This window comes from Micromys minutus, assembly GCF_963924665.1.
Source record: "Micromys minutus genome assembly, chromosome: 1".
NCBI classification, from domain to species: domain Eukaryota; kingdom Metazoa; phylum Chordata; class Mammalia; order Rodentia; family Muridae; genus Micromys; species Micromys minutus.
In genome coordinates this window covers 156,264,121-156,283,866 of record NC_137969.1, presented here as the reverse complement: position 1 = coordinate 156,283,866, position 19,746 = coordinate 156,264,121, and the positions used below count along the sequence as shown (strand labels likewise).

At 48.3% G+C, this 19,746-nt stretch overlaps 1 protein-coding gene across 2 annotated transcripts; it reads left to right on the top strand.

Moving 5' to 3' along the window:
- Positions 1-1,788: 1,788 nt before the first annotated feature.
- On the top strand, positions 1,789-19,291 carry TRIM54 (tripartite motif containing 54). Of its 2 annotated transcripts, none has more exons than XM_080932887.1 (9): positions 1,789-2,256; positions 13,296-13,468; positions 14,240-14,411; positions 16,010-16,105; positions 17,918-18,151; positions 18,401-18,423; positions 18,527-18,651; positions 18,760-18,852; positions 19,142-19,291. In XM_080932887.1, the coding sequence occupies exons 1-9, from the start codon at positions 2,110-2,112 to the stop codon at positions 19,156-19,158; spliced, it is 1,080 nt and encodes a 359-aa protein (XP_080789013.1). In that variant the 5' UTR covers positions 1,789-2,109; the 3' UTR covers positions 19,159-19,291. The 2 variants fall into 2 exon arrangements, with proteins under 2 accessions (XP_080789013.1, XP_080789012.1); XM_080932886.1 differs by having other exon boundaries at positions 1,793-2,240.
- Positions 19,292-19,746: the final 455 nt, after the last annotated feature.

The window sequence follows — 19,746 nt, the reverse complement described above, 5'->3', positions numbered from 1 at the left end:
AACTCATGTTTGTGGCTCCCCCTCGGACGTCAGCCCCATCCGTAAACCCATTATCCGCCGTGGTCCTGAGGACGGGCTGCAGACCGTGCTCCAGTCTCCAGTCCTGCTGCCTACATCCTCTACGATACTTCAAGCAGGGTGATCCCCTTATATCGTCTTCTTAACACAGGGACATGAAATGTGCTGGGGACAGACTATACGCAGGACACCTCACTAACCCCTTTGTGCTGTTGGCTTGGCATCCTTTCTGTACCCCTCTTTATCATTTCTTTCTTACCCATGTGGGGTCAGGGCCTAGGAACCTTCAAACCGCCCTGTATTCACTGGGAGAAAGGCTAAGGAATATCAATAATAAAAGAGCTTTGTCTAATTCCAGTGTGTGGAAAGAAGAGACCAGTGACTGTCCTCATGTCTGGGATAAGGCTGGTGTGGTCAGAACTGTGATCACTGTGGAGTCGGGAGTCAGTGATGCCCAGAGCCCTATGGTTGGTGGCTTTTTCAGTGCCTATGACTTCTCTGCAGAGCGATTCACTGGGGTGCAGATAACTTTACAATGTGCAGATTTTTTCCATTCAGATCTTTCTTTTTATTTATGTGTGTTTGTGTGTGCATCTACACGCATGTGTCATGTAAACATGTATGTGCCCTCGTCTGAGTCTTTTGGAGTTTCGGTTACAGATGAGTGTGAGTAGGTACAGATGAGTTTGAACTCCAATCATCGGGACTGAGTGGCAGGCTCTGCCAACCACTGAGACATCTCCAGTTCATACTTGTCTCAGTTTCTAAGCAAATCTGGCGTCCTTGCAATGGATTCACTAATGCAGCTGTGACCAGCATCCCACACTCTCATGTCATAATCATACAGCAGGTCTGGGCCTGGTACAGTAACCATCTCTTGCCTTTGAACTGCTCTCCTGAATGATGTAACAAGGGCAAGCCAAGGGCTGGTGATGTGCCTCAGTTAGCAGAGTGCTTCTCCCGCATGCTTGAGACCCTGGGTTGACCCCCAGCACCACATAAACTGAGATGATGAATCTTGCCCCTCTTTCCAGCACTTTGGATGTAGAGGCAAGAGGATCAGGAGTTCAAGGTCATCCATGGTGACAGTGAGTTCAAAACCAGCCTGTCCCACACAAGAACCCACCTTTAATAAGGGAAAGGGAAGTATATGGTGAGATTGCTCACTGGGTAAAGGCACTTGTCACCAACTCTGAGTTGGATTTCTGGGACCCACATGCTGCAGAAAAAGAATTGACTTGTTGGATATCAATTGTCTTTGTGACTTCCACATGTGTTCCAGGTTGTACCCACCAGTCCCCAAAGTAAGTAAGTGTAGGGTTGTATTTTATATAAAGGCTGAGCAAGAACAAATATGGGGCAGACATATGGGACAAGAAGTTCTCTCTCTATGGTCTGGCGTTCCACTTCTGAACATGGAGGAGGCTGGGTCACTGGCTAAGCCTGTGCCATTATCTACAGATCTGTCCATACCTCCACCCGGGACCACATATGGCATCTCTCCCACAGGCTAGTTTAGATTGTGTTTCTGTTTGAAAGAAGGTCAGAGCATGGAGACCAGTGTTCACAGGAGCCTGCCCAGATGACAGCAAGCAAGTCCCACACCAGCACTGGCCACCCATTCCTGAGTGAGTCAGGGCCACTCAGTCCAGGACAGCTGTGGCTCGCCTTACATGAGCTAAATTGGGAACTGGAATGTCACACGGATGCCCCTCGTGTCCCCACCCCCACAGTAACATTAATCTCTCCAGGGAGGAAGGGACAAACAGTGCCGGCCCCAGAGTGAGCAAGAGGGTGGTTTGGGGGACAGGGGGGGAACTTCACAGGGAGAGATAAAGCTACAGGTGTCTGGTGAGGGTTCTGAGCAGGGAGTGCAGGCGTCTGGAAATAGCCAAGGGTGAGAGGATCTTCGAGAGGAAGGGGCAGGAAACATCGCTCTTTCAAGAGGATCCCAAGAATCCACAGTCAGCCTAAACTGAAGGAGAGAGGGAGCACAGGCAGGGGAGAAGGCCAGCAACAGGGCCACAGCAAGGCAGGCACCAGAGCACTGAGGGATGAACTTCACGGTGGGTTTTAAGCCGCTGCTAGGGGATGTGCACAACATGGAGAACCTGGAGAAGCAGCTCATCTGCCCCATCTGCCTGGAGATGTTCTCCAAGCCCGTGGTCATCTTGCCCTGCCAACACAACCTGTGCCGCAAGTGTGCCAACGACGTCTTCCAGGTGGGCTCAAGGACAGGTGGGTTAGATCAAGAAGGGGGACGGTGGGGGGGGATCCCTCCACTGGGAGGGGGCGAAACTGCCTTGGCTGAGAGGCAAGAGAACTGTGGGATCCCAGAGTCAGCATGAGTCAGCAGCTGCCCCACCTCCCCACTCCCACCCCCCACTCCCCCCCCCCACTGGTAAGCACAACTGTGTCTATATCGACTAGAAAATGGGGTCCACCCAGGACTGGCAGAAACTGGAAAAAAAGAGTGGTCTTACACGGGCTTTGTGGAAGCTTGGACTAGATTTCATTCACTTTGAGGTTTTGATTTTTTTTTTACAAACTCTGGAGAAGAGATAAGGATATATTAGGGGTTGGGGATTTAGCTCAGTGGTAGAGCGCTTGCCTAGCAAGCGCGAGGCCCTGGGTTCGGTCCTCAGCTCTGAAAAAAAAAAAAAAAAAAAAAGAGATAAGGATATATTGAGATAGGTTTTGTGTGTGTGTGTGTGTGTGTGTGTGTGTGTCTACTCAACTTGAGTTTGGTCCCCGAAACATATAAGACGGAGAGAAATGACTCCCCAAAGGTGACAGCGACCATGTGCTCATATACATTAAATGGATAAATAAATCTTTAAAACAATTGTTAGTAATTCCGTGAGAAATCCTGCAGTGCCCGCAGAGCTACGTATATTCCAGACAGACCACCTCTGTCCATGAGGGGTCTGATTAGACACAGTGGGCCAGGGACACCTGGGATCCTTCCTGACCTGGTTAAGATAGGAGATAGATGATATTCAGGTGACTTAGAGACAGCCAGAGGCAGAAACAAAACTGTGTTTCCCAGAAGTGCCAGGGAATATCTGTGGCCATGAGGCCAAGCATAGCTAGGTGAAGTCACCGGTACTATTTTGTCTACACATTTCAAAAATAACAACAAAATAGCTGAACATGGCGATACATGAGTGCAAACCCAGCCCTTGGGCGTTTAAGGCTGGCTTGGGCTGCATGAGACTCTGTCTAACCAACCAACTAAATAAATAAACAAACCAGAGTTCTTTATAGGTTCATAGGCTTGCTTTCTGGCTCTGTGTCTTGGTAGAGGTCTGCGTAGGTTATAACCACAGAGGTCGGGGAGAATGAAGGAACAGAACTCACGTGTACAGACACAGGACCTCTCAGATGAAGTACCCTGGACACACCAGAGCTGGCTTTCCTGGTGGACCAACTGTGATAGGACATCATAGCATGCCTGTATGTCCTGTCTGTCTTCTGCTCCTCCACTGAGTAGCCAGCACCACAGAATTTCCCCTGCCATGGGCCCCTTGTGTCCTCTTCAGGTTTCCTTTTATTCTGAGCATCTAAATTTGCTATTATTTGGCTACAGAGACCTGGATTTCTCTGTCTCAGGGCCTAGACTGCATGTTGTTCTGACCCTGTCTCAAACCAACAAATAAAATAAAAGGTTCTTGCCACATGTGGTGGTGTACCCCTGTAATCCTAGTATCCAAGAGGCTGAAGCAGCAGAGTTGTCATGAGTTCGAGGCCAGCCTGGACTGCATTGCTAGTTCTATTCCTGGCCCACAGTCTTCGTTTTTCCTTTAGTCTGAATTTAGGCTGAGATATTCAGAAAAGACATTCTTTTCACATATTTATACTGAAACATCTACTTCTTTCTTCATGTGTGTGTATTTGTGTGTCTGTGTTTGTGTGTGTGTATATTTATGTGTATATGTGTGTATGTATGTCTGTGTGTGTGTATGCACACTCGCACACACCCGTGCCATCTGTCCTCCTGTACATGTGCCAGGGCATACTTGGGGAGGAATAGGTTTTCTCCTTCCACTCTGTGGAAGCCGGAGATTGGACTCAGGTTGTCAGGCTTGGCAACAGGCAACCTTACCCACTGAACCATCTCTCTGGCCCTGAGGCATCTCAATATTAGAACTCAAAATATGTGAAGTAAGTCAAAGAGAAGTTTGGAAAACTAAGAAAAGTATTCTGTAAAAAGTAGCGGGGGGGGGGGGGGAAATGCTCATTTGGAAAAGGAAAAAAAAAAAAAAAAGTAGCCAAGGGAGCTGGAGAGATGGCTCAGAGGTTAAGAGCACTGACTGCTCTTCCAGAGGTCCTGAGTTTAGATCCCAGCAACCACATGGTGGCTCACAACCATCTGTAATGAGGTCTGATGCCCTCTTCTGGTGTGTCTGAATAATGTGTACTTATATAAAAAAAATAAATAAATCTTAAAAAAAAAAAAAAAAAAGACGGCACATGTCTTTAACCCCTGCACTCAAGAGTCAGAGACAGGTGGATCTCTTCTGAGTTTAGGGCCAGCCTGGTCTATACACTGATCTCCAGGCCAGTCAAGACTCTAGTGGGACCCTATCTAAAAAATAAACAAACCAACTTGAGAATGTTGATTTGAGAATGATTTGACTAGGCATAGTCAGCTGTAAGAGATTATATGGCCTCCCTTCTTCAAGACAGAGTAATGAAACTCTAGAATGTTCATCTGGACCCAGAGAGATCCAGGAAGGTTTGGGAACAAACCCTGTGCAAGAGCAGATGTAGTAACGCACACTTGTTGGTGGCTGAGGTGAGAAGTCCACTTGAGCCTGTGAGTTTTGAGACCATCCTGGGAAACATGGAGATCCTGCCTTAAAACAAGTTAGGAGTTAGTAGAGGGTTTGCCTAGTGTGCACAGAGCTTAATCTGAGCACCAAGCAAACTGAGAATGCTGGTTCACACCTATAATCCCATACTCAGGAGGTGGAGGCATGGAAGTCTGAGGCCAGCCTGGGCTACATGAAACCCTGTAGCCCCTCGAGGCTCTGAGATGGCTCTGTAGACCTTGAGCTGAGCACACAGCATTCCTCAGGGAGCTAGTGGACAGTTAGTCCTCGGTGCTTTATTTGGGGCCTGGGGGAGGCTGACCCAGTTACCCAGCCGCACCTCTGTCTGAGAGATGAACACATTTCATTTTTCACACGCTGCCTCCACATTTTAACAAGTCTAGGCATAATCAGATTGTCTGTTTTCTAAGTATGGTGACGAGAATAGGACTTTTAGTTCCTCCACCTTCAAACCACTAAGGAAAAAAAAAACCCTTCAGAACATTGCCTAGAAAGTTAACAGTTATGAACACCGTGCCAGTATACCACATTTAAATTTTTATGTGTACATTTTTTTTCAAACACCTTGGAAGTTTATAGCATGGAAAATGAATCTGTCACTAACTTCAGATCTTTAATTTCCTTTATCAAAGAGAAACAACCATTATCATTCCAATACTTCTGAGAATCTTTCTAGAAAGCTCCATGCTTAGGCACATGCTTGCTCATGTAGATACACTTCAACTAAACCAATTCTGTTTGTTCAATTCCTCCTCCTCCCCCTCCTCCTTCTTCCCCTCCTCCTCTTCTCCTTCCCCTCCTCCTCCTCCTCCTCCCCCCTCTTCTCCTCCCCCCTCCTCCTTCCCCTCCCCCTCCTCCTCCTCTTCTCCGCCCTTCTCTTCTACTCCTCCCCCCTTCCTCTTCTTTCTCCTCCTCCTCCTTCTTCTCCCTTGTATGTGTTTTAAAATCTCTCTGTAAACCAGGCTGGCCTTGAACTCAGAGATCTGCCTGCCTCTGCCTCCCAAGTTTAGAGATTAAAGAAGAAAGCCCAGCCTTCTTATTTTTTTTAATTGTTTCATATCTATACATTGAAGACACAGTATGTCTTTTGGTTTATTATGCAGTTATTTTATCTTTTAGTGTTATTTTTGGTGGGACACATACATAGAAGTCAGAGAACACACAGCTCTTTTCTGGCTTCTGGGAATCAAAGTCAAGTCACTAGGGCTGTGGGGCAAATGCCTTTTCCCTTTAGTTCTGTCAGCTCTATTTTAGCCTTTTGAGACAGGATCTTATCTGTAGCCCAGGCTAACCTACCTTAGCCTCTCAAGTGCCTGTTTCCAGCTGTGAGCCCCCACGCCCAGCTGTGTTTCTGTTTGCTGTAGCAGCACAGTGTCCGTTGTTCCAATCAGGCCTCAGTCTATTTACTGCACCTGCTAATGTGTTTGATGTCAGCGTACATCTGGGATCGCCGTCTTCAACTGCGGTGTAGTTCAGCTGGCAATGCGCTTACCTCGAATACACAGAGCTCTGGCTTTGAACCCCCAACCCCACGCAGACCACGTGTGCAGCAGCACATCTATAATCCCAACACAGGAGGTGGAAGCAGGGGAAGACGTTCACGGCATCCTCAGCTATACAGTGATTTGGGTGGGAGCCTGGACTGAACGAGACACCATTTTGTTTTGTTTTCTTTTTTCCAAAAAGAAACTATTGATCGAGATTAAGAATTTGAGGAAAATGTCTATGATATAATCCCGACTCACCTAACATAAGTATCTTCATTTTTGCCTAATATATCACTGTTGCTTGAGATAGAATCTTACCATAGCATAAGCTGGTCTGGTACTTACTATGTGAGTGAGGCTGGTCTTGAACTCACAACACTTCTCATGCCTTAGTTTTCCTAGTTTTTTCATAAGCTGGGTTACCTTCAGTTCCTTGTCTCCCTACTATTCTACTTGGTTGCTGTTATAATTCTATTTAAAGCTGTAACTCTCTTTTCCCCTAATCTGAAGCAGACAACTTCAAACTATGCCATGAACCCCTCTAATTTCTCCCCCTCCTTCTCCACACCTGCACCCACTCAGCTACCAAAAATTTTGACGAGAGCAAAGCTGTTGGTGTGGGAATTCGACACAAACATCTTCCCATGCGTTTCTGTATTTGTAAACTCTATTCACGTCCACATTACTTTAAAGCAAGCTTTCCGTGTATTTTTGTGTCTGCCTCCGCTTTGCTGTGGGCACTTGCTTCTGAAAAGCAACCAGTTGTCATTTCACAAAAGACCAGAAGGAACAGGAAAAAGGAAGGCAGGCCAGGGAGGGCCCTACACACACAGGGAAGCTGTCAAAAGAGAGGCCTTCTGGACTTCGGCATTGCCTGTGGGTGTAGAGCTTGCCTACTGTGCAGAAATCCTGATTTTGATCTGCGGCGTTGCAGAAATGAGGTGGAGTGGTGGTTAGTAACTGTAACTGTTGTAATCCTAGCACTTGATAGAGGCAGGAGGGTCAGAATTGTCACAAGTCATCCTTAGCACTTCATAGTGAGTTCAAGGCCAGCCTGGGCTATTGAAGACTGTGTGTGTGTCAGGGAGAGACAGAGAGAGAGAGAGAGAGAGAGAGAGGGAAGATCTGGGAAACAGTCTCCGTCTACGCTCCCCTCAGCTTGGCATCAGGACCTGCTGTCACCAAGGACAGGCCTGCACTAACACACCGCTTCACTGGGGCTTTTTAAATTTTTACTTGTTTGTTTGTCTTACGTCCTGACGGCAGTTTCCTCCCCTCCTCTGCTCCCACGCATGCACACGTGGAGGACAGAGGCGGACACCGGATGTCTTCCATCTACGGCCTGCTCTGGGTGCTCACATTTAAAGCCTTTCTATCTGCTACTCAGTAGACCCATTCCTCCCTGCCTCTGAGTCCCTCTCAGAAAAGGGAGACACTGAGATATGTGCACATTTGCCAGTGACTCCATTTATAGAGCGTCTCTAGACAGACCACAGAGGGACCAGAAGGCATCATGCAGCCCTCAAGAGAAAGGTTCAGCACACAGTCACTACACCAAAGCCTTGAATGAAGCCTAGAATCCAATTCCCTCTACCCCATTCTTTGTTGGTTTGACACAGGGTCTCCTGTGTTTCAGGATAACCTTGAACCCAACACATAGCAGAGGTTGACCTTGAACTTCTCATCCTTTTGCCTCCACCTCCCAAGAGCTGGTAGAGGCTGTGCCTCCCACCCCACCCAGATCACACGAGGCAGGAGATCAAACCCAGGGCCTTGTGCACATTAGGCAAACACTGCCAATGGAGGTGCAATCTCAGAACGCTGTTTTCATCCTCCGTGTTTTCCGTGGTGCTGAGGATGGATTCAATGATTCCACTGAGTGCTGCTATGCCTATTACAGGGGAGACCGCTGAATACAGGTTGCAATCACACCAAGGGACAGGGTAGGACATTCATCCAGGTGTCTTGCTCTGTTTCTTAGGGTGATGGAATTTCCACTACACATCATGTTGGCATACGGAAATGTACTTTATGGGGCTGACCCTGAGCATGAGATGACAGTTGTGGCGTATGACAGCGAGGTAGCAAGATAAACAGAAATGGAGGAGCAGATTTTGATTACTGAATGTTAATTAGGTGGAGAGATGGTTTTTTCATAATAGAGTCTGCATCTTTTTAAGACTTCCTAAGGTTTCCATCAATACCCAAGAATCTAGAATTTCTACTTGTGATGAGAACATTTAGGGGCCTACATGCAAAGACAAAGAGTAATTTCCTCTCTTGTCCTATGGACCACCCAACTTTCAGTCTGTAAAGCCCACGGCCCCTTCTATTCTTGACCTTAGACAAAGGGCCAAGAAGCAATTTGTGGTTTCATTCCTTCTCTTGAGACAGAGACTCAGCATGTAGCCTTTCCTGCAGACCAGGCTGGCGTCGAACTCACAGAGATTCACCTGCCTCTGCATTCCAGTGCTGGGATTAAAGGCCTGTACCACCACTACCACCAGCAGGCGAGTTCCCAACTGTAAATACACGCTCCTGCAGTCTCTCCCATCTCCTGAAGTGCTTTTTAGCCTCTCTTTCTTGACAACCTGTTTATCCTGACTTCAAGTCAAGAGGCACCTTCAATATCAGACCCAGAAAACTAACAGTAGGTCTCCACAGTTCTCCCAAACCTTACTTGGTTGGTTCTTTTTTTATGGCACTCTAGCGCCCCCTGCTGTTCCCACATAGTCTGAGCATTGGTTTTGTTTGTTTTGGGTTTTTTTAGTTTTTTGTTTGTTTGCTTGTTTGTTTGTTTGTGTTTGTTTTAATAAATGAATGGTTTGGTTTGGTTCTGTGTTTGATCTTTTCAAACTACAGAGTCCCTGTGAGAAATTTGGGGATTATATAGAAGAAGCTGTGTGTGGTGCACATATGTAATCCTCCACTTGGGAGGTGGAGGCAAGAAAATTGGAAATTCAAGGTCATCTTCAGTTTCCAGCTGGTGTTTGAGGCCAGCTTGAGTTACCCTGTCTAAAAAGAAAAAAAAAATAGGAAAGGCAGTTGCTGTGACACCTACTTTTAATCTCAGAGAGAATGAAAGACAAAAGTAAAAAGGGAGAGGGGAAAGAAAAGAAGTCAGACATGCTGACAAACTGTTCCTTTTACCCAGATTGCATTGCTGTTGCCTAGGGAATGGTTCTGGGATCACAAGCAAATGCCACCATGCCCAGCTTTCCCATGGGTTTGATCCTCAAGTGAGTGGGGCAAGCATTTCAGCTTGCTATCCCAGCTCACGCACACACACCTGGTTCTAGACCAGGTCTCTTATAGCCCAGGCTGATCTTGAAATCCTGATCCTCCTGCCTCACAAGCTGGGTGTGCAGCACCCTGCCCAGGTTTCTCCATTATCTTTTCAAAGTCTCTTGAGAATGAGATTAGGTTCTACAACACCTACAGGACCTGTGCTCGACCACAACAGGCCCGCAAACCCTGGGTATATGCTAACATCGAGTCTCATGTATCAAGAAGAGGAAGGACCGGGGCTGGAGAGGTGGCTCAGAGATCAAGAGCACTGGCTGCTCTTCCAGAGGTCCTGAGTTCAATTCCCAGCAACCACATGGTGGCTCACAACCATCTGTAATGCCCTCTTCTGGCCTGCACGCACACATGCAGACAGAATTGCTGTATACATAATAAGTAAATCTTTAAAAAGAAGAAGAGGAAGGACAAAAAAGGGTCAGAGGCTGCCCCTTTGTCTTTGCTGGGAGCTGGGACGCCCTCCCCTCCCCCAAGCCTTCACTGACCATGCTTCACTAGTGCCGGCTTTTGTGAAGCCATTTAGCCCCTCCAGGGTGCAGGGTTAGAGCTCTTCCACCGCTGCTTCGCATATTTGGGTTCTAAATATTGATAGGTTATTGTACTGAGCAGGAAAGAAACCATGGTTCTTACCTGAAAGGGGACAAGAGAGTTTATTCTGGGAGCGGATATGAATGAAGGAGGCTCTGGAGCACAGAGTCAAGTTTTCCCAATGTGTTCCAACATGGCGGGGGTTTCACGAAGGCTCTTATTAGTTTAAGAAGAGTTTTGATGACATTTCCACTTGTTTATTGTGTGTGTGAATATTCCATGTGGGAGTCAGAGGTCAAACTTGTCATGGGTGGTTCTCCTTCCATCGTAGTGATCCAGCGATTAGGACTCAGATCATCAGACAACCCTTCTCCCTGGTCTTTATAAAGTGTCTATAAAGTAGCAGAACCAAAAAGTTATAAATCAAGGCACTTGCAAAGTACTTTTAGTGGAGCTGGGTAGCAGTGGTGTGTGCCTTTGACCCCAGCACTTAGAGGCAAAGGTAGACAGATCTCTATGTTTAAGACTAGTCTGGTCTACACAGTGAGTTCCAGGATAGCTAGAACTGCATAGTAAAATCTCTAAATTGATTAATTAAAAATAAAATAGCGAAATATCAGGTAAGGAGGTTATAGCCAAGTACTGAAATCTCTGTTAATAGCCTTTGGGTATCATGAATGACGTTTTTAATTTTGTGGGGTAGTGGATGCTAGTGGTATGTCTGTGCATCACAGAAGAGATCTGCCTAGTAGCCACAGGGATGAATATTAGGCCAAACACAGAGGTGAGCAATGGATAGCTGTTAAGAGAACTAAAACCAAGATCATTTGGCTGCAGACCTGCAACATTCTAACTCCCCACTCTCAGGGACATTCCCAGCCAGTTAACTGGCAGTGTAGACTCTTCATATCAGGCATGGTTCTCCACAGCTCCCAACTTCAGTTCACACCTATGACCACACCCATTAAACAGTCCCTAAACTCACCAGTGTTCATATTATCCTAAGAAGTGAGGATGACAGGTTACCTGCCCAAGCCTTCAGCAATCTCAGACCTGCCTGTTCCAGCTTTGAGGCTCTCAAGGAACCCCAAGAAGAACTGTGTTCACAGCAGGGCTCTCTGCTCTCCACAACCAAAACTGTCTGTCTCAGTAGGGCCACGTTTCCTTCCTGGCCACAGGAGAAGAGAATGAGACTCGAGCACTTTTGTGCCCTGTGTGTGATGGAATATTGCCTTAGCCACCAAGAGTCTTCTGATCCCGCATTCCAGTTGGCGCACATCCCCAAGAACCCTCCTGCACAAAATACTCACAGACATGCAAAGTCAACAGTGACTACCGTTTCTACTGATTTCTATGAGGTCATGAGTCTCTAGTCCAGTGTCTCTCAACTTTCTCAATACCGTGACTCTTTAATATAGTCCCTCACGTCATGGGGACCCCCAACCATACGATTATTGTCTTTGCTACCTCATAACGAATTTTGCTACTGTTATGAATCATAATGTAACTATCTGTGTTTTCCTCTGCTCTTAGGCAGCCTTGAAAAAGGGTCATTCAACCCACAAGGGGTCATGACCCACACGTTGAGAACCACTGCTCTAGCTGATCAAATTGTGGTCTTACTTTAAATGGAAGAGAAGTCCAAACAACTGGCTTTAAGTGCTGGGGATATAGCTCAGGGATAGAATATTTAATATTCATAATCTCTGGGTTAGACCACTAGTATCACTCCCCTGTCTCAAGTGAGCAGTCACATAGCAAGACACTTGCTTTTCCCCAAACAAGCTTAAAGGGCTATCCAGGATTGCCTCCTGAGACAATTTCTGACATCCTTGCTACTCTTAATTTATGTCTGCTGCATCCTGGCTCAGGATGGATCCTCAGCATAAATCTACACTCAAACAGGAAAAAAGGAAAAAATGGGGAACAGAGGACATGGCTTTCGCAAAACATCGGATACAAAATGAGCATCCTGGGTAGCCTGTAACTTTCCTGAGGTTGAGAACTAGAAGGATCAGGGAAAAACAATATTGTCAAGGTCTGTGCAGGACCATGCATCCTGACTCCCACTAGCAGAAGCAGTTTCCTAGAATCATCCAGCTAAGTGTCTTCTCTTTTGTTTTGGAGGCAGAGTCTCTCTACACAGGCCTGGCTATCTTGGAACTCACTATGTAGATCCACCTGCCTCTGCCTCCTGAGGGCTGGATGAAAGGCACGTGCCACTGTGTCCAGCCCTTTTCTCTTCTTTTCTCTTTTAACAGGGCCTCGTTCGTCCTGGGCTGCCCTCAAACTCCCTATGTAGGTGAGAATGACCTCAGACCTCCTATGGAGCAGATCCTCTTGCCTTTACCTCCCAAGTGTGCCACTATGCCTCTGGGGACCAAACCTAGGCTGGCACTATACCAACTGAGCCACATCCCAGCCCTGGTTGTAATTCCTCTGTCCCCATTCAGCTTTTGACATGTGTGCCTCTTCCCAGTACTGAGAGAAATTCTCCAATGGCCTAGTGTCTTATCATAGTATTTGGGAGGCAGAGAGAGGTAGCTAGAAATTGAAGACCAGTTTTGTATATATAATTTGAGGCCAGTCAGGACTACATAAGACTCTGTCTCAGGGAGGGGGGGGGAGGGAGGGAGGAAGGAAGAGGGGGGGAGAGAGAGGTGGGGAGGGGAGGCACACCTATAATCCCAGCTCATGGGAGGTCAGGGTAGGAGGATCACAAATTCAAGGTTATCTTCCATTAACGTGGTGTTTGAAACAAGCTTATATGATCTTGCCAAACACACACACACACACACACACACACACACACACCACTTTACATGTGCTCATAAAGGTCCAAGCTGGAGGACATGGGATATACTGCCAGTCTCTTGCCTATGGTCAGCATTTCTGTCAAAGCTTCATGCTGGACTCCATTGAGGACGAATAATGATCAGACCTTGGCCAAAGTGAGGCTCTGCTTGTAGGGACCCTCAAGGAGCCGAGCTGAGGGATGAGGCAGAGGCAGGAAATCATTTGTCAGACTGTTGTCTGGGGACACCAGATGCAGAGAAGAACTCCTGTGCAGCCCACCACCTGCCGCTCCGCCACACTTCTGTTGTCCTGTCACCTGTCTTCTCAGGCCTCCAACCCTCTGTGGCAATCCCGGGGTTCCACAACCGTGTCTTCGGGAGGACGTTTCCGCTGCCCATCTTGTAGGCACGAGGTTGTCCTGGACCGGCATGGGGTATATGGCCTGCAGCGGAACCTGCTAGTGGAGAACATTATCGACATCTACAAACAGGAGTCCTCCCGGTAAGATGCTTGGCTGCTTGTCTCTGGGGGCAGAGCCTGCACCCTCGGGCTCTTAGGGTCCCCATTGCTTTCATGGAACACTATGATCAGAAACAACATAGCAAGGAAACAGCTTATTCGGCTTACACTTCCACATCATAGTCATTACTGATGTTAGGACAGGAACTCAAAGAGGGCAGGAACCTGGAGGCAGAAGCTGATGCAGATGCTACGGAGGAGTGCTGCTTATTAGCTTACTCCTCATGGCTTGCTCAGCCTGCTTTCTTATACCTGAGGACTACCTGTCCAGGGATAGTCACACTCAGAGTGGGCTCCCCCATCAATGGCTAATTAAGAAAATGCCCACAGGCCTGCCTATAAGCCCATCTTATGAAGGCATTTTGTTGACTGAGAATCCCTCCTCTCAGATGATTTTAGCCTATGTCAAGCTGACATCCCCCAGCACAAGGAGGATGAGAACAATGGGGAAAGGACAGGACCGAGGGAGGAGGCGAGGCCTCTGGGGAGCCTAACTTTGCTTCTGGAGCCAGTGTTCAATCTTACTCCCTCCTCCTGGTCCAGGACAAAGTCTACCACAGTGTCTTTGAACTCATCACCTCCCATGACTGCCTGTCTTGTGAGACATCTTTGTCCCCTGGAATGGACTCTTCCTGGGTCCAGGCCTCCTCTAAGCATCCTTTCTTCCCCAAAGTGTGAACGGTGTGTAAGTTGCCCACCAGTGGTCACAACCTGGCTCCCTGATGACTGTTCTGTCTTGCCTGTGACCCCCAGGCCACTGCACTCCAAGGCTGAGCAGCACCTCATGTGTGAGGAGCACGAAGACGAGAAGATCAACATCTATTGCCTGAGCTGCGAGGTGCCTACATGCTCCCTCTGCAAGGTCTTTGGTGCCCACAAGGACTGTGAGGTGGCCCCTCTGCCCACCATTTACAAACGCCAAAAGGTATCTAGTCAGAGAGGGATGGGACGAGGGTTTAGGACAGGACAGTTCTCACTGTACTGAGGTAAGGGGTAGCGATCAGGGCAAGATCAGACCAGCTCTGCCCTTGACTTTGCACACAACCCTGAGGCAGTTGCCTGGCCTCCCTGGCCTTGACTGCCTTCTCTGGTCAGGCAAGGTGAAGACAGTGGTTGCCATCAACAGCATTCACAGCATCGGCTGTCACATTGGATATCACAAAGGGAGAGCTACTTCAGGACGGTGTCCACCTAAGAACCAGATACACTCGAGTGTCAAATCACACAGCTGACTTCTAGTTATGCTGCAATTTTATGATCACAGTGGTTGGCCTTTGAGAAGAGAAGGGCATCCTAGGAGGGTGGGGAGGGCAGGGCCAGAGAGCCCCTGCAGACTGGAGGGGTTCCTCAGTTGACCAGCGCTGGTACGGCTCTGGCTAGAGATGTAGGCTATGCCACAAAACCTGCAAAACCTGTGTAGGTAGAGGTGCATTTAAGACTCCCCAGAACCTCAGCTCGTATTGGAGTCCCAGGATATCAAAGCATCCCCCGGGTTTGACAGAAACAAATGCAAGTATTAAGCCAGAGGAAGATACCTTCAGTGCAGGCCCTTAGATTAAGATCAACACAACAGTCTCACAATGGAAGATACAGGGAGAAGTGTGCCGTGTGAGTGAAATTAGCAGAAACAGGGACACTGTGAACCCTTGGAGGATTCAGATGTTGCAATTTTTGAAGAACAGAAACTCACTCTGCACACAATGTTTTTAGAAGATAGAATAATGCCACACATGGTTGAGCACACTACAGTTCTAGCACTAAGGATGCTGTGTGGCCAGCCTGGGCTACATAAAGAGTTCCAAGCCAGCCTGGGTTGTTATAAAGAAAATAAAAGAGATGAACTAAAAGAACAAAACAATAACAAAAAGTGGGGTTGGAGATATAGCACACTTGCCTAGCGCAAAGCCCTGGATAGATTCCCAGACCTGAAAAAGAAGTATAAAATGACTACGCAGGAGCAGTGGTCTGCTGTGGTGGTGTACACTGTACTCTCAGCTACCAGGGAGGCTGAAGAAAGAGGATAGCAGATTCAAAGCCAGTGTAGACAATATGGAAAGGCCAAATCCAAGAAAAACCAAACCAAACCACAAGAAAAACAGACCTGGCAAAGAACCGGGTGGAAGCTAATAGCTGGGAAAAATCAGTAGACATACCAAGTGATGGAATTCTCAGAAGAGCCACCAAACAAAGGACAAGTCCAAACAGGCAAACAAGTGAAGGAAAGCCAGGAAGTGGGGGTGGAGGATGGGCAGGCGGACACAGTCCTATGGAGTCCCAGAAGAACATGAGTAGAAGGGAGCAGGGTTGTCTGGGGGGCAGCCCTACGACTTCCAGAATTAATGGAGATGTGACTCTACCGATGCGCATCTAGCCCAGAGTATGGTACGTGATGACTGTCTGGAGAAGGTCACCTCCCCGGCCCTCTAGGTCTTTGATGGAGGTGGGATGAGGGGGCATGCAGCTGCGGCCAGGACTTGTGACTCTAAGGACTATGACTCTAAAACTGGCCCACATCTGTGACAGAGCGAGCTGAGCGATGGCATCGCGATGCTGGTGGCAGGCAACGACCGTGTGCAGGCCGTGATCACGCAGATGGAGGAAGTGTGCCAGACCATTGAGGTAAGCTTGGGCTGGGAGGAGACAAGATGGTCTGTCTGGAGACCCCAAGATTCACGGAGAACTGTTCCTTGGGTTCTGGTTAAGCTGGCCGAAACTTCTGGACGCTAGCTCATGGCGGGTTGGTTTCAGCCAGCTTGTTCCCAGCACTCAGCAGCTCTGTAATGTTGGTTAAGTTACTTTCTGTTTCCGTGCTTCGGTTTTGTTTGGTTTTTACTGTATAAAATGGTGAGGGATGGAGGTAGGATAATAGCAAGTTCCAGGCAGCCTAAGCAGCTTACGGAGATTCTACTTTTAAATAAACTAAGGAAGTAAATAACCAAGCAGCGTGTGATAACCCAAAACTACAATGGCAACACTCTGGAGGCTGAGGCAGGAGGATGTCTCATGCAAGGCCCACTTGACCCTGTCTCAAAAATAAATAAGGACTGGAGAGACCGTCCAGTGGTTGAGACAAGGTTTTGCTATTGTAGAGGGTCGCATTGCATAGCTGAAAACTGTCTGTAGCTCCAAGCTCCAGGGGAATTCAGTTCCTCTGACCTCCACAGGCACACACCAAGCACACTGTATACCCAGTTGAAAATAATGCAAACAAAATTGTGGTAACAAATAGATAAGCAAAATAAAAAGACATAAATGTGGGAGGCATGGGGAGGAGGGATTTATAGAGGCTGGGATATGAGAGTAATCAGACATGATACACACATACACACACACACACACATACATACATATATATATGAAATTATCAGTGAATACCATTAATTAAAATTGTGTGATGAGAAATAATTATATACCTCATTATATAGTTAACTAAATATAATTGAATATTGTGGCAATGTTTTCAGCAAATTAATTCTAGACCTTTAGAATTATTGTTTTATTTTCAATTATGCGTGTTTGTGTGTGTCTGTGTGTGGGCAGACCCACATGAGTGTTAGTCACGGAGGTTAGAGGAGCTTGTTGGATCCTTTGGAGTTACAGGAAATTGTCATTTAACATGAATTCTAGGAGCAAAACATAGGTTCTGGGCTGAAGAGATGGCCCAGTGGTTAAGAGCACTGGCTGCTCTTCCAGAGGTCCTGAGTTCAATTCCCAGCAACCACATGGTGGCTCACAACCATTTGTAATGAGATCGGATGCCCTCTTCTGGTGTGTCTGAAGACAGCTACAGTGTACTCATATAAATAAAATAAATAAATCTTTAAAAAAAATTTAGGTTCTCTGTCCAAAAGCAGGACACACTAATAGCAAAGCCCTCTCTTCCTCTCTAATGTCTGTGTCTTGAAATAAGACTTAATTTCATATCAGACAAAAAAATATCACTTGTTTTTTTAATTTTGGTTTTTGAGACAGGGTTTCTCCATGTAGCCCTGGCTGACCTGGAACTCCCTATAGACCAGATTCATAGAGAACTGTCTGCCTCTGAGTTCTGGGATTAAAGGCATGCGCCAAAAGCACCTGAATAACTCAGTTCACTTCAGACGAAGATGCTGGTAGTCACACGGTAGCCACTCATTTGGTTTTCTTAACAAGGAAGTGGACATTTGTGCAACACAGAGCCAGAGCCAGCAGCACACGTGGCTCCCAGTTAAGCAACTTTGAAATTCTTTGTCATCGCTGTGAAAACACCTGAGCTGGGTTCTGTGTCCCTAACTCAGGGTGTGACCCTAGCCAAGTCACCTTCCTTCTTGGCTTTTTTTTTTTTTTTTTTTTTTTTTTTTAAGCATAGAGAGGACTAAAATGCCCTGTCCTCGCAGCTCTGGGGGTGCTCAGGCGAAACCTTCTTCATTCAGACATGCTGTGGTCTTTCAGGACAACAGCCGCAGACAGAAACAACTGTTAAATCAGAGGTTCGAGACTCTGTGCGCGGTTTTGGAGGAGCGCAAGGGCGAGCTGCTTCAGGCGCTGGCCCAGGAGCAGGAGGAGAAGCTGCAGTGCGTGCGGGGCCTAATCCGTCAGTACGGGGATCACTTGGAGGCCTCTTCTAAGCTGGTGGAGTCCGCCATCCAGTCCATGGAGGAGCCGCAGATGGCTCTCTACCTCCAGGTGAGCGAGGAGGGAGGGTAGCTGGCCTCCGGGGCGGCAGGACTCAGGGCCTGTGTGTGGGGTGTGTGTGTGTGTGTGTGTGTGTGTGTGTGTGTGTGTGTGTGTGTGTGTGTGTGTGTCAGTCTCTCCCTTCTTAATAAATCAGGATATAAATCTCCTCCTATCCCGCAAGATTGGTGAGAATCAAAACCCGGGGCCTTGCCAGGGCTGGCCAAGTGCTCACCTTTGCCCTCCTTTTCTCCCCTGCAGCAGGCCAAGGAGCTGATCAACAAGTGAGTGGGAAAGGAAGGGAGCCTGTGGATTCTTTCCTTCCGACCTGGGAGGGGCCTGAGGGAGCAGAGGAGTCCCCCTGCTGAGCCCTTGTGACCATCACAGGGTCGGGGCAATGTCGAAGGTGGAGCTGGCAGGACGGCCCGAGCCAGGCTACGAGAGCATGGAACAATTCTCCGTGAGCGTGGAGCATGTGGCCGAAATGTTGCGGACCATCGACTTCCAGTCGGGTGAGGGAGCCGAGGGAGGGACCGTTCAGACTCGCTGAAGGGGTATGAGGTAGGCGCTACGGCCAGAAGAGCAGGGGCTCCGTATCACCAGGCCTGCCTTCCACCTAGGCGCCGCTGGGGATGACGAGGATGAAGAGGTAGCTTTGGACGGGGAAGAGGGCAACACGGGTCTGGAGGAGGAGCGGCTGGACGGACCAGAAGGTGAGAGTTGGACGAAGGTTTGGGGGTGAGGAGCAGTTAGCAAGCTCATGGTCCCTTGGGTAATTGCCTTCACGGGGACAATCAGGACGTGCTGGTAGCCTCCACAAGGCTGCCTCAACAGGAGCCTCAAAATGCATCCCCTAGCGCACTAAAAAGCGCACTGTCCTACTGCTTTGGGGAGCCTGCTCCGGAGTAGTAGAAACTCCCTGCTGCCTGGGGGTGTTGGCTATCCGGAGTGCCTTGTTCGTTTGGAGCACCCGCCCACCGAGCGATCTTACCCCCACCGCAGGCTCGGGCCTGCACTGACCCGACTTCGATCCAGAGCGCACGCCCGCAGCGAGAGCCAAAGGATGCTGAGGATCTGCGCAGAGACCTTCGCGCCACCCAGCTCGGCCTCCCGCCCCCGGGAAGGTTCTCAATAAAGGCCTCATGTGTCCCACGTCCTCGGTTCCTTTCGCTGCCCACTTCTAGACTCGGCTATAGAAGCAACCTCGTCAACATTCTGCCCTTCCTCAAACATAGACCATCTGAAGGGGAGGAGGTGACATTGTCCCTTGTGGGTACCCCCCTTTACGCCAGAGCTGGCCTGCTGAGCCGGAGGCCCTGAAAGGTGTCTGGGGTGGGGTCTCAGACCTCCGAGTTCTGGGATTTGGCAGGTTGGGGGGAGGACCCCCAGGAACTTAACTGATAACTTCCTCTCCCAACCCACTTAGCATGCTTGTCTCTCCCACCGGCCTGGAGAGCCCCACTCTCTCAAAAGTTCTTACCCTACTGTAGTTGCCGGTGCCCTCTCAACCCATGACAGAAGATAGAGGCTAAGCTCTTGGGCACTTTTATTAAAAAATAGCCACTCAAGAGTGTCCAGGGTGACTCTGGGCGGCGCTGCACCGCGGG

Excerpts from the sequence above, each read along its gene's own strand:
- TRIM54 (XM_080932886.1), top strand. The coding sequence starts at position 2,073 with ATGAACTTCACGGTGGGTTTTAAGCCGCTGCTAGGGGATGTGCACAAC. Across the intron at positions 14,412-16,009 it reads CCATTTACAAACGCCAAAAG|AGCGAGCTGAGCGATGGCAT; the intron begins GTATCTAGTCAG and ends CATCTGTGACAG. Across the intron at positions 16,106-17,917 it reads AAGTGTGCCAGACCATTGAG|GACAACAGCCGCAGACAGAA; the intron begins GTAAGCTTGGGC and ends GTGGTCTTTCAG.